The 14,090-nt window shown below is 33.8% G+C and overlaps 1 protein-coding gene across 1 annotated transcript; it reads left to right on the forward strand.

The window, feature by feature from the left end:
* Window positions 1-2,377: 2,377 nt before the first annotated feature.
* Window positions 2,378-9,631, forward strand: rgs13 (regulator of G protein signaling 13). The gene is made up of 5 exons (XM_056472311.1): window positions 2,378-2,518; window positions 2,632-2,673; window positions 3,202-3,263; window positions 6,143-6,309; window positions 8,729-9,631. The coding sequence occupies exons 1-5, from the start codon at window positions 2,457-2,459 to the stop codon at window positions 8,912-8,914; spliced, it is 519 nt and encodes a 172-aa protein (XP_056328286.1). The 5' UTR covers window positions 2,378-2,456; the 3' UTR covers window positions 8,915-9,631.
* The last annotated feature ends 4,459 nt before the right edge of the window (window positions 9,632-14,090 follow it).

Consider the following 14,090-nt stretch of genomic DNA (forward strand, 5'->3'; position numbering starts at 1 on the left):
AGATGAAATGCAGCCATATGTACCTCTGGCTACATAATTCGCGCTCTCTAGAAATGTAGACAAGGGTACGTATTGTGTTATATTAATGTAATGTAACTGACATAATTCAGTTAAAAATTGTTCTGCAAAGACCTTGTAAAACCTTGTAACCTTGTAAAATGACCAAGGAATCTGAAAATCTATTTATCAAGATGTTCTTGAATTACTTTAAAAACTCTTTGTTGCATTAGTAAATAGAGAATGGCGGCATAGTGGCTGTCGCCTAACAGCAAGAAAGTCACTGGTTCGAGTCCCAGCTGCACCAGTTGGCATTTCTGTGTGGAGTTTGCATGTTCTCCCTGTGTTCGCGTGGGTTTCCTCCGGGTGCTCCGGTTTCTCACATAGTCCAAAGACATGCGCTATAGCTGAACTGAATAAACTAAATTGGACATAGAGTGTGTGAATGATTGTATGGATGTTTCCCAGTACTGGGTTGCAGCTGGAAGGCCATCCGCTGTGTAAAATATATGCTGGAATAGTTGGCGGTTCATTCTTCTGTGGTGACCCCTGATAAATAAGGGACTAAGGCAAAGGAAAATGAATAGTAAATGGAAAAAAGATTATAGACTGCAATGGTGTCAATGCACAACAGCACATTTGCCTTTCACTTTCACAGTTCCTTCAGACAGTAAAATAACCTACGGATGTTTCCCAGTACTGGGTTGCCGCTAGAAGGGCATCCCCTGTGTAAAACATATGCTGGATAAGTTGGCGGGTCATTCCACTGTGGCGACCCCTCATAAATAAGGTACTAAGCCGAAGGAAAATGAATAGTGAATGGAAAAAATTATAAATTTAATAGACTGCAATGGTGTCAATGTGCAACAAAACATTTGCCTTTAACTTTCACAGTTCCTTAAGTCAGTAAAAAACCCACACTGTAAAAACACGAATAATTTTATGTTTCTGTAACTTATTTTAATGAGTTAATCTGGTTTTAACTACAAATTTTAAGTTAAGTGATTTAAGTGATTGATGTAAGTTGAGATGACTAGAAAAGTTCATTTGATTCAAAAAGGTAAGGCAAGGCAAGTTTATTTATGTAACACACTTCATACACAATGGTAATTCAAAGTGCTTCACATAAACAAGATTAAAAGAAACAAGAAAATAAAAATAATTAAAAAACAGATTAAAATGTGTTAAACAGGTTAAAAGAAGGGGAAAAAAGACATAATAGTGTGATCTGTCGGACATACAGTAGCAAAGTGCTCATTCAGTAATAGCACAGCTAAACAGATGTGTTTTCAGACTTGATTTAAATGTGCCTAATGTTGGAGCGCATCAGATCATTTCTGAAAGCTGATTCCAACAGTAGGGGAGTAATAGCTGAAGGCGTATTCGCCCTGGTTTGACTGAACTCTTGGGCTTTCCAATTTACTGGTTTCTAATGATTTGAGGGATCTGTTAGATTTGTATTCGGTGAGCATATCTGTAATGTATTGGGGCTATTTAGTGATTTATGGATACGTAATAATACTTTAAAGTCTATTCTGAATGTAACTGGGAGCCAGTGTAAAGACCTGAGGACAGGTGTGATGTGCTCGAATTTTTTGGCTTTGGTGAGAATCCTGGCAGCAGCGTTCTGGATGAGCTGCAACTGTCTTTTTGGGAAGGTCAGTGAGGAGTCCATTAAAGTAATCCGCCCTGGTGGTGATAAAAGCATGAACAAGTTTCTCGAAATCCTCACTGGAAACAAAGTACCTCATTCTTGCAATATTTTTGAGATGATAGAATGCTGACTTATTGCTTTGACATGAGCTTTTCTAATGAGCTTCTGTAGCATATTATGTTATGCCTGTTTCCAAATCACTATTAATTCTTGTGACATGACAGATATGATGGGCCAAATAAATAATGCATTCAGACCCATTGTACTTTATTGAGGATTGAAAACACGATATTCAAAATATAACTCATTTAGTTAGGATATAACTTTTTTATGACCCTCTCAGATAGTTGGCGTTTAAATCCAGCAGTTTAGATGACCTAGAAACCAACATATGCTACTGGAATGTAATTATAATCTTAGCAAACAGCACGTGCAATTAAAAATAAAAGTACAGCATTGTTTGTTTGCTGAGAACAAACACAGAGCTTGTGTGTAAAAAAAAAAAAGATGATGTAAAAGTCAGCATTTGCTTATCTCTTTATGAACTTTCCAGCCTGATTTGCATCTCTGCATCCTCACAGACTCGCTATAGCTGGTTTCACAGCAGGACAGAAATGCACTGTGGCTGTCTTAGCTAGTTAACGTCACCCGAAAAAAACTTCCTCTTTTTGCGGTTTTGTGACACTAAACTGATGACGCCAACACACGGATGCTTAAAAAGGCTTGCAAAAACAGCCCGCTCTTATTAACTGAAAATAACCGAACAGCTTGCTAACACGCATCAGTGCAGGAAAAGTTTTTAAAGATGCCAACAATGCTGTCAACTGAAATCGAAAACATGAACAAGGAAAAACCTACCAATCTCCGGTAAGTTTTACTTAAAACATATAGGTTTGTTTGAGTGGAAACAGTATACATTTAGATTTTTGATGCTTTTATCTTATAATAAACCAAACAAACTCTCTCTCTCTCTTTTTAAGGAGGCTCGAAAAGTGGCGGTTTCGTTGCCCATTGACAGAAAAGTAAGCTACTTTGATGTCAATTTGTTTCTTAAAGTATATACAGAAGTCAAAATGATTAGATTTTCTTCTTCAAATATTTCCCAAAATATGTTTGACAGCACAAGGAATTTTTCACAGTAATTCCTATAATATTTTTTCTTCTAGAATAAATCTGATTTGTTTTATTTCGGCTAGAATAAAAGCAGTTTAAAAAAAAATTAAACCCATTTTAGGGTCAGTATTATTAGTCTTCTTAAGCAATACTTCATTCAATTGTCTACAGAACAAACCATCATACAATGACTTGTCTAACTACCATAATTATACCATAACTACCATAGTTAAGCCTTTAAGCTGAATACTAGTGTCTTGTAAAATATCTAGTACAATACTCTGTACTGTCATCACGGCAAAGATAAAATAAATCAGTTATTAGAACAGATATTGGAAAAAAAATATACAGGAGGGCTAATAATTCTGACTTTAAATGTAATTATAAATGTGTCAGTGTAAAACTCAAACACAAACAAATTATCTTTTATTCAACAGAATAAACCCTGGTGAGACCTCGCAGTGGTCCCAGTCCCTGGAAAACCTTCTCAGATCCAAATGTAAGTGGTTTACGCATATAATTAATTCTTAATATGCTTGACATCATCCACTCATACATAGTAAAATGTATTTTATTTTTACAAATATATATGGTAACACTTTATTTTGATGGTCCGTTTGAGTATTAGTAGACTGTCTGCTTAATATCTGTTGATACTGCTCCTTTAACAGACATTTAACTGACTATAAGAAGCTTTGCAAGTACATGTCAACTTACACTAACCCTAACCCCAACCTTACAGTCTACTTATAATCTAATGAGAATAAGTTAATATGTAGATGCAATGTAACTTAAATTCAACAAACGGACCATCAAAATAAAGTCTGACCATATATAGTGTACTTCAGCACTTATTTTGCATAAGGTGCAGGTGGGTTTTTGTTGACATTAATATGGAGGAGAAGGGAAAAAAGTGAACAAATGTTACATTGTTTCCTAGATGGTCAGATAGCTGCATAAAGGAACTGACCTTAACTGGTGTTATATGTATGCAAATGAGTAGAAGAAAGCAGCTTCGCTTTTACAGAAGCCATTTGGACATGTAAGTCACGTGTGTAAATGTCAAATAGACAGATAATATTGCAGCTGAATTAAGTGTAAAGTAACGAATTACAAATACTCAAATGACTGTAATTGAGTAGTTTTTCTTAGGAATTGTAATTTACTATGTAGTTTTATAAATGTGTACTTTTACTTTACCTTGAGGATATTTTTAGTGCTGTATCTGTACTTTTACTCCACTACTTTCCTTCAACCTGCAGTGACTACTTTATTTTTTCTTGTCTATGGGGATTAGAAAAATCAGTCTTGTGATTCCTGTCCAATCACATCGCACATGGAAAGTAAATAGCATCATAATGAACTACCTCAAGACATGGGCGATTTATAATTGCAGCAAACTGTTTGGAAGTATTAAAAGTGTCCAAAAGAAGATGTCCAAATCTTTACACGCAATGACCCAGAGACTTTTGATGCATGTCACTGATGAGAATATGGCACATACTTACTGTATGATGACCAAAATGGCATCATGACGTCAGATTGATGTTGTACACCAACATCGGGGGCACATTGCATCTTGTTTGGAAATGAAAATTGGGTTGACATCGGAACCCAACCTAAGGCAAAGTCCAACGTCCAACCTAAAATCAACAAAATATTAACGTCTAATGACGTTACAGTTTGACATTGTGTGGACGTTACAACTATGACTTCTATAAGACATTGGATTTTGGTTGCTATACCTGACGAATAAATGTCAATATGATGTTGGTTTATGATGTTGGCTCGACGTTGGATTTTGGTCACTTTCCAACACAACATAAAATTAACCAAATAACAACGTCATTATTGGACGTCAAAATAACTTGTCCTTAGACACTGGCTAGACATTGAATTTGGTCACCTGACATCACAACCTAAATCTAACCTAATATTAGTGTCTTATTACGTTGTATGCCTGCTGGGCAATATCTAAATGCACTACAGAATGTTACGTTTACACACATCCACAAATTACAAGTAAATGCATAGTAATACTCATTACTCACTACTCTTGAGTGCTTTTGAAAGGTCTACTTTTTACTCATACTTTTGGTTAATATTTAAAACAGAAACTTCTACTTGCACTACATTTTTAGGCAAGTAATAATACTTTTTTTCTTAAGTATTATTTTTCAGCACTCTTTCCACAACTGCAAACAACTAAACTGTAAATTATATATATTAAGTCACAATGTTTTTAGATTAAGGGCACATTCTTTTGATCAAAAATGACAGTAAATACTTATAAAATGTTGCCAAATATTTCAGATTTTATTTAATTTAAGAAATGCTGTTCTGTGGAGCTATCCAATTCAAATATAATGTTTCCACAAAAATGAACTCTTTTGGTTGATTTGATTGATTGATTGATTGATTGATTGATTGATTGATTGATTGATTGATTGATTAATACATGTTTATTTCTAATAAAACAACTATCTTTTATATATTTTCTATGTCCAAATAACTTTCTATAACTGAAGCTGCTTTCGTCTTGTAATTTAGATTTTATAAACTGTAAAACCCAAAAAGTTAAACTAACTCAAACCATTTGAGGAAACCGATTGCAAAAAATCATTTAAGTTCAAAAACTAATCCTAATGAGTACTGTGAACTTAATTAATTTGAGTAAACGAAGTAATTTGAGCACAATACAACCCAATAAATGAAAAGAACTCAAACCAACTGAGTACTGTAAAACTCAATGAGTTAAGGCAACTCAAACCGTTTGCGGAAACTGATTGCTACAAACCATTTGAGAATCTATATGAGTACTGTGAACTTACTCTATTTAAGTTGAAGTAATTAGGTATTTAATTAACTCATTATTTTCAACACTGAGTTCAAAACTCTTTTCAAACGAGTAGAATTAACTTTCAGTAAATTTTGAGTTAACGACACTCATTTCATTTGATAACGTTGACTGTTGAGTATTACAGTGTGAGAGATAATATTGGCATATATGCATTTTTTTATTCAGTTTTTTATTTCGTTTTTGATTATATTTATTATATTTACACTTATATTTTTCTTTTGAGAAACAATGAATTTATTTTAATAATATCAATAAAATAGGCTAATTTATTATAAAGAACAATCACATTGAAACCAATGAATTAAAATCCATTAAAAGGTCTCACACGATTTTTGCTGCTGTTATTTATATAATATTTTTTAGCACTCGTTGACATTTTATACTAAAATTCACATCACTTTTATTATGAAACCAGACACATCTTGAAGCCACTGTTGCAGATTAATGACTGCAGTGACGCAAAGACACACTAGTTTTGCATTGAGCAACAGATTAACCCTGTGGTCTGTTTTGTATAGATGGCATGTCAACATTTCACACCTTTCTCAAGTCTGAGTTCAGCGATGAGAACATCGAGTTCTGGCTGGTCTGCGAAGATTTCAAGAAAACCAGAAGCTTGTCCAGGTTATCCTCCAGGGCCAAGAAGATATTTGAGCGATACATCAAAGCAGAAGCTCCTAAAGAGGTAAGCACTCTGTGAAATGAACATCTCTACGCTGTTAAAAAAACAGGAGTTGACTTTACTTAATAAAAATTAGTAAACCCAAAACCCAAATTTTAAAAGCAATTAGCTGACTTAAAATAGTGAGTAAATCTTTTGCTTTTAAAGTGAAAGTAAGTAAACATGTTGCTTTTAAAACAATTAGTTGACTTTACTTAATGAAAATGAGTAAACCCATTGCTTTTAAAGCAGTTAGATGTATTTACTTTATGAAATTGAGTAAACCTGTTGCTTTTAAAGTGATTAGTTGAATTTACTTAAGTAAATCCATTGCTTTTAAAGTGAAAGTAAGTAAACATTGGTTTTTAAATGCTTACCTGACTTAACCTAATAATAGTGAGTAAATCCATTGCTTTTGAAGCAGTTAATTAAATTTACTTTATAAAATTAAGCAAACCTGTTGCTTTAAAAGCGACTATTTGACTTTACTTCATGAAAGTGAGTAAACCAGTTGCTTTTAAAGTTAAAGTGAACAAAGCTTTTGCTTTTAAAATAATTAATTGACTTAATAAAAGTGAGTAAGCCCATTGCTTTTAAAGCGATTAGTTGACGTTACTTAAGTAAGTAAACCCATTGTTTTTAAAGGAATTAGTTAGCTTTACATAATGAAATTGAGTAAACCCATAAACCCAAGCAATTTGTTGACCTTAATTAACAACAATGACTAAAACCTGTGCTTTTTAAGCAATTAGTTGACTTTACTTAAGTAAAGCCATTGATTTTAAAGTAATTACTTGACTTTACTAAATAAAAGTGAGTAAACCTTTTGCTTTTAAAACAATTAGTTTACCTTACTTTAAAAAAGTGAGTAAACCCATTGCTTTTAAACTGGTTAGATGACTTTAAATAATGAAGGTGAGTAAACCTGTTGCTTTTAAAGTGATTAGTTGACTTTACTTTTAAAACCTGAGTAAACCTATTGCTTTTAAACTGGCTACACTGTAAAAAAAAAGTTGACTCAACTTAAGATTTTAAGGCAACAAACTTCAGGACATTTTTGAGTTTACTTAACTTAAATCGAGTCAAGTGCAAACTGTGTTTTTAAAGAGATTAGCTGACTTTGTTTAAGTGAGTAAACCTATTTCTTTTTAGCAAAAGTAAGTAAACTCGTTGTTTTTAAAGCGATTAGTTCACTTTACTTTAAAAAATTGAGTAAACCCATTGCTTTTAAACTGGTTAGTTGACTTTAAATATTGAAAGTGAGTAAACCTGTTGCTTATAGTTGACTTTACTTTTAATACGTGAGTAAACCCATTGCTTTTAAACTGGCTACACTGTAAAGGCAACAAACTTCAGGACATTTTTGAGTTTACTTAACTTAAATCTAGTCAATTGCAAACAAAAAAAGGTGTTTTTAAAGAGATTAGCTGACTTCAAGTGAGTAAACCCGTTGCTTTTAAAGCGATTACATCACTTTACTTAATAAAAGTAAGTAAACCCGTTGCTTTTAAAGTGATTACTTGATATTGCTTTAAAAAGTGCCTAAAAACTGTGCTTTTAAAGTGAATAGTTAACTTTACTTAAGTGAGCAAACCCATTGCTTTTAAAGCGTTTACTTCATTTTACTTAATAAAAGTGAGTAAACGTTGCTTTTAAAGCAGAAGTTAGTTAACCTGTTGCTTTTATGCTGCGTTCACACCAGATGCGGATAAAACATCAAGCGCGAGTGATGTACAGTACATGTTAAGTCAATCCAAAGACACGAATAGACATCCTGCGGCGTGATACGCTTGAATGAAGTGGCGCAATTTTAGCGTTTTGTGCATTTGACGCACTAAATGCACAAATCGCTTGAGTTGGAAAATCTGAACTTCAGTGGACATTCACGCCACATTAACCAATCAAGAGCTTTCTTTTGTAGGGACGTGATTATGACTGCATCTAGTGCACTCAGACACAGTGCCGAACGAATAGCGCAATTTATTCACGCAATCCGCATCTGGTGTGAATACAACATGAAAGTGATAAGTTGACTCTACTTAATAAAAGTGATTTAACTTATTGCTTTTAAAGCGACTAGTTGACTTTACTTTAAAAAAGAAAGTAAACCCATTGCCTTAAAATTATTCGACTTCCAAAAAAATATTACTAGGGGCAAAATGATAAAAAATTAAGTGAACTAAACAGTCCTATATTACAATGGGATTACTCACATATTTTACATCATCTTGTTGCTTCTAAGGCAGCAGTTTACTCACTTTTTAAAGTAAATTAACGAATAACTTCAAAAACAGAGGGTTGCACACAAGTCGTTCATGTTGTCCCAACACAAATCCATTAAGTTAACATAACTAATTTAAGCAGCAAAACATTTTTTTAATGTAACAAGCAATGGCTGAACATCAGTATGTTTCTCACCACTACTCCATCAATCTGTCCTCAGATAAACATCGATCACGTCACCAGAGAGCTTATCAAGCAGAACGTCCATGCTCCCACCAAAGTGTGTTTTGACGAGGCTCAGAGGATCGTCTTCGGGCTAATGGAGAGGGATTCTTATCCCAGGTTTCTCCGTTCGGACATGTACAGATCCCTTCTGGAATCAGTCTCTAATGGGATTAAGGTCTGAGAAGGTGCTCAATGAGGGACTTTAGGACTCTTCTGCGGGACTTTTGGTGCATTGGACAGAATGGGAGAGGAGTATTAAGGCTTCGGGCCTGGACTTGAACATTGTGATCCACAAAAAGACATGAATAAGCTATTGTTAATATGCACTGTATTACACTGCTCCATTGTTCTGCGCGGTTGTGGAATCCACACAGAGACAAATGGGTTTTGGTACCGCTCACCTAAAACAAACCACAAGAAGATCTGAAACATGCTGCAAAACCAGGAACACCATGGACCTTATTTAACTTCTAGTGCTTTGATTACTGGATGAGTGTCAGTGGTTAGCGTAAGATGAAGTGGGAATAATACTAATGACGTTTGAAAAGTGAACTCAGAGCATTGATAATTTCATGATATGAAAATTATGAGATTTTTTAGAAATGCAATGTACAGAGCAAATGTAAATGCCTCAATGTTTTTTTATGGTCAATGGGATTTTCTCACCCTAATCTGTATAACTCACTTACTGCAATGATTCAAAAGATTATTTTGTGTTTCTGTGCTGGATTGGAAGCCAGCTATTAATCAGAAAAGATTTTAAAAAGGCTTATATTGCTTGGATCCACCAAAACGCCTTATCTGTACAGATAATGTGAGAAAACTTCATATCATAAACCTGTTTGTCTGACTTTTTAAGAAGAACTTATTAACTTAATAAACACAAATGGAAATCAAATCATTTGTTATTGTGTTATTATTGTTACAAAAAAAAAATTTAAATGGGTGAATGTTACATTAGCAGTGTTGCATAAGTTACCTCAAAAAAGTAATTAATTAGTGCAATTGTATTTGGATTACTTTTCTAATCATTATGTCTAATAAATTCAAATCTTTTACTCTTAAAATTTTTATCAAATGTGGATTTTTAGCTTTTTTTGCTAAATCTAAATACTTAAGCATTTATTAACATAGCATTTTTTAGTTATGCAGGTCAAAAACGGTTACACTGCTTAATACACACATGATGTACAGCAATACACAAATATCTTTACATATGAAAAATTTAAAGGATTAAAATGTTAAAAATAAAATGAATATATATATAATACATATATATATTATAAATATTTCCCAAATGATGTTTAACAGAGCAAGAAATTTTTCACAGTATTTCCGATAATATTTTTTCTTCTGGAGAAAGTCTTATTTGTCTTATTTCGGCTAGAATAAAAGCAGTTTAAATTTTTTTAAAAACCATTTTAAGGTCAAAATTATTAGCCCCTTTAAGCTATTTTTTTCCAATTGTCTACAGAACAAACCATTGTCATACAATAACTTGTCTAATTACCCTAACCTGCCTAGTTAACCTAATTAACCTAGTTAAGACTTTAAATGTCCCTTTTTTATTTTATTTTTTTTTTTTTTAGGGGTTTTTCACCTTTATTGTGATAGGACAGTAAAGATTTTACAGACGGGAAAGTATGGGGAGCAGAGATATGGGGAAGGGTTGGCAAAGAACCTCAAGCCGGTAATCGAACTCAGGTCGCCGTGAGCACCTCGGTGCTATGGATCGACGCACTAACCACTAGGCTATTGGCGCCGACACCTTTAAATTGTCACTTTAAGCTGAATACTAGTGTTTTAAAAAATATCTAGTCAAAAATGATGTACTGTCATCATGGCAAAGATTAAATAAATCCGTAAAAATTAGTTATTAAAACCTTGTATGTTTAGAAATGTGCTGAAAAAATCTTTCTGTTAAACAGAAACTGGGGAGGAAAAATAAACAGGGGTCTAATAATTCTGACTTCAAATTTATATATATAAACACTACCTCCATCCCTTCTTCGCCTCTGGGGGCTATGTATTTGCAATTTGCATTTGTATAAGGTTATTAGAAGTATTATTTATTAGATGCATATTTATATTTGTTTTAATATAATGGGTTTAGATTTGGCCACTTGTTTAAAACTGAATTTAGAAATAGTTTTGAAACAAATCTTTGAGTTTCACAAATGATATTGCGAAATTGAATATGTATGGATGTCTTCAGTGGAGTTTCCTTACTCTACAAAAGTGAAGGAGTAAAGTAAAGAGTAAAAGTAAAGTAAAGAGGCCAAATGGAGGAGGCTTGTTCTTTATCCTCATGCTGCAGATGGTCTGTTTAACTGTTTTCTCGCTAGTGAAGCTTTCAGTTTTTTCCGCTTTTTCCACATGTACATAGCAAATGCGCCATGGCACAATGCAACTGACTCTTAAAGGGAATGGGAGATGAGACTCTGATTGGTTTAATGCACATTATACTCAAAACACACATAACTCATTAAAAGAATAAGCACAACCCTTTTAAACCATGCGCCAGGGCTCCTTAAAATAGCAAAAGTGGATTTGGACATGCCCTTAATGCTTTTGCGCCATGCGTTTTAGACTTTGCGCTTAGATCATTAAAATAAAGCCCTAAAAGTTACACAAGTGCAATAAAACATGTAACTTTGTTACAATAAAACGTGTTGACTAATTTAAGCTGAAAACTGAAGAGAAGGTTTTTTGCTCCTCCCCCTTCCCTTTTTTTTTAAATAGTTTTGATAATTTTCATTTTACAACAAGGGACAGTGTATCACATGTGGAGACAACATTATTTGTGCAAGCATACAAGTGGTAAAAAACAGGGAAAAGTCAGTTACATAACAGGGTATCCAAAATCATAGTTAAAACAGGTCAAACCCAAGGTGGCAATTAAAAATCACAAGGTATCCAAACAACGATCAGGAACAAAGCAAGAAAACGTAAACAAGACAAACACAAGTGATGGTAAACAAAGACTTAGTCCAGACTGGTGTATAAGCAAAGTGTATAAACAGTCCAGAGGTGATCAGTGGTGAACGGTGACTGGTGTGTGTGAAACTGCATGCTGGGATTTGTAGTTTGTGAATGACATGTGTAGTTCATAAATAATCTGCCAGGAATAGATCGCTGATGACACAGTGTGCATTAATCAACATTTCTCAAGAATGTAAATTAACAAGAACATGAATAGGGCAGGGCTCTTCAGATTCTAGAAAGCATTTGACTGGTCAGAAGATCTGATGGGAATCTGAAGTGCACTTTGATGTCATGAAGATAGTGGATCCATATTGGTGGCAAAAATTTAGAATTCAAATATCTTCTGATTGTGACTTTTTGGTTTAATATACACTAGCTTAATGATATTAAAGTGATTTTTATTTTACTCATTGTTAAAGTGTGTTTTTTTGAGTGTACTAGAACAGTCTAGCTTCGTGGTTTGCATTATTGTTTCCATAATTTACATTATTACAAAATCTTTCTCCCCACTATGGCACGAACGGCTCAGCTTGTTCCGGGTTTGGTGGGATATCTGTTATCAGTTTCCATCTACAAATGCAAATCAAAGATGCTCAAGACTGGGAAGTTCTGGGAAGTAATAATTCTAAACCGCTTTAATGGCGGACATTTTAGAATAATCAAAACAACATTTCAGATGTTTTACCATGTGGTCAGTCCACTGTCCACTAATGCCATCCCATCACACCCATATTTATCATCACATGATCTCTTAAAAACACATGGCTTTTTTTAATGGGCATACTGGAATTTGTTTAGTAAAAGAGTTTCCATCGTAGTTTATGCAAATTTTTCTTATCGCATAGAAGGTTTATCCTACTTAGTTGTGCAGATATACAACCTGATCTCACAAGGAAATGTAACTATTTAACATTTTGTCTAACTATTTTACATTTTGGGCAATATGTACGAATTCGTATGAGTATCTACGATTTTAAAAAGGAGGCGTGGCACTCAACCCTACCCCTAAACACAACCATCATTAGGGATAAGCTAATCGTACTAAATTAAACTAATGAGATTGTACGAATTCATATGAATTAACCACTGGATCAAAAAGTTACGAATTGCCGTGAGATATCGTTGGCATATACGTTTTTTAATGCGCATTTTCAAAATTGATGCGCAATTTAGCATTTTCATCAAGCATTTGTTTATGTGGTAACCCAAAATGCACACAAAAATAGATGCATGGAAATATAGCTGGGGTAGGCAATGATATGCTGTTTGCTTTGGGTAGCAGACATTTGACAATATATGTTCAAGCAAAACAAAATGTTTGTAAAATACTCACGGGTGTTTATGGAGACGTCGAAGATAATCATTTTACCCATAATCTAATGAATTGTGTGCTACAGACACGCACACACACACACACACACGCACACGCACACACACACACACACAGTTTAGTATGCTAGAAACTTTAATCCTCTCATTTAACAAATACATACTTTCATGTGTGTGGTGAGTAGTTGATGAGTGTACGTGTTGTAAATCCAGCAGTTCCAATCTCCACTACAATGCAGCCCACCATGCCTCATACATCAACTAATATGATCATTATTAAGACGTTTAAACAATGACATATGTGTTCTTACAATATTAAATATATCACAATATAATCAATATGTGCTGAGAATATTGGCCAAGAGTATTCTCACCTTAACATGCACAGACATTGCATTGATTTAAGTAAATGACATAATGACATTCATCAGTGGGTTGCTATTTTATATTCAACACACCTTTATATCCATGATGGACAAATGATAGTGGCTTTATTTGTCCAAATTCACATTATTGTATTCTTTAAAAACCATAGGGTCACTTCAGTTTTTGTTTTTGCACTCTGATTCGTTTCTGAACGACCAATCATAGCAGTCTTTTTAGTTAACTCTGATATTATATGCCGAATCAGGCCAACTTGATCCAACTAGCCATACCAATGCTGACTAATGGTCAACCATCAATCCCGGCCCTAATACAATTGTTTTAGTGATGAAAATCGGATTACATTATTGTTTAAAGGGATAGTTCACCCAAAATAGACATTCTGCCATTTATTTTCCACTTGTCCAAAGCTGGTTTTAGTTTCTTTCTTCTGTTAAACACAAAAGTTGAACACAATGTTGGAAACTGGCTAGCCATTGCCTTTTAAAACATGGAACCTCTTAAAGGTAAGAACATTTTTATTTTTGGCTAAACAATCCCTTTAAAAAACAATTGTAATGGTTTGTGTACGTGTATCTGTTTCTGCCTGACCTAAGATTAAAAAGTACTGGACAAACAAACTTGAATTGAGTTTAAATCAAATATCCAGGTCTGGTAGG

Source organism: Danio aesculapii, chromosome 2 (assembly GCF_903798145.1).
Source record: "Danio aesculapii chromosome 2, fDanAes4.1, whole genome shotgun sequence".
Classification (NCBI taxonomy): domain Eukaryota; kingdom Metazoa; phylum Chordata; class Actinopteri; order Cypriniformes; family Danionidae; genus Danio; species Danio aesculapii.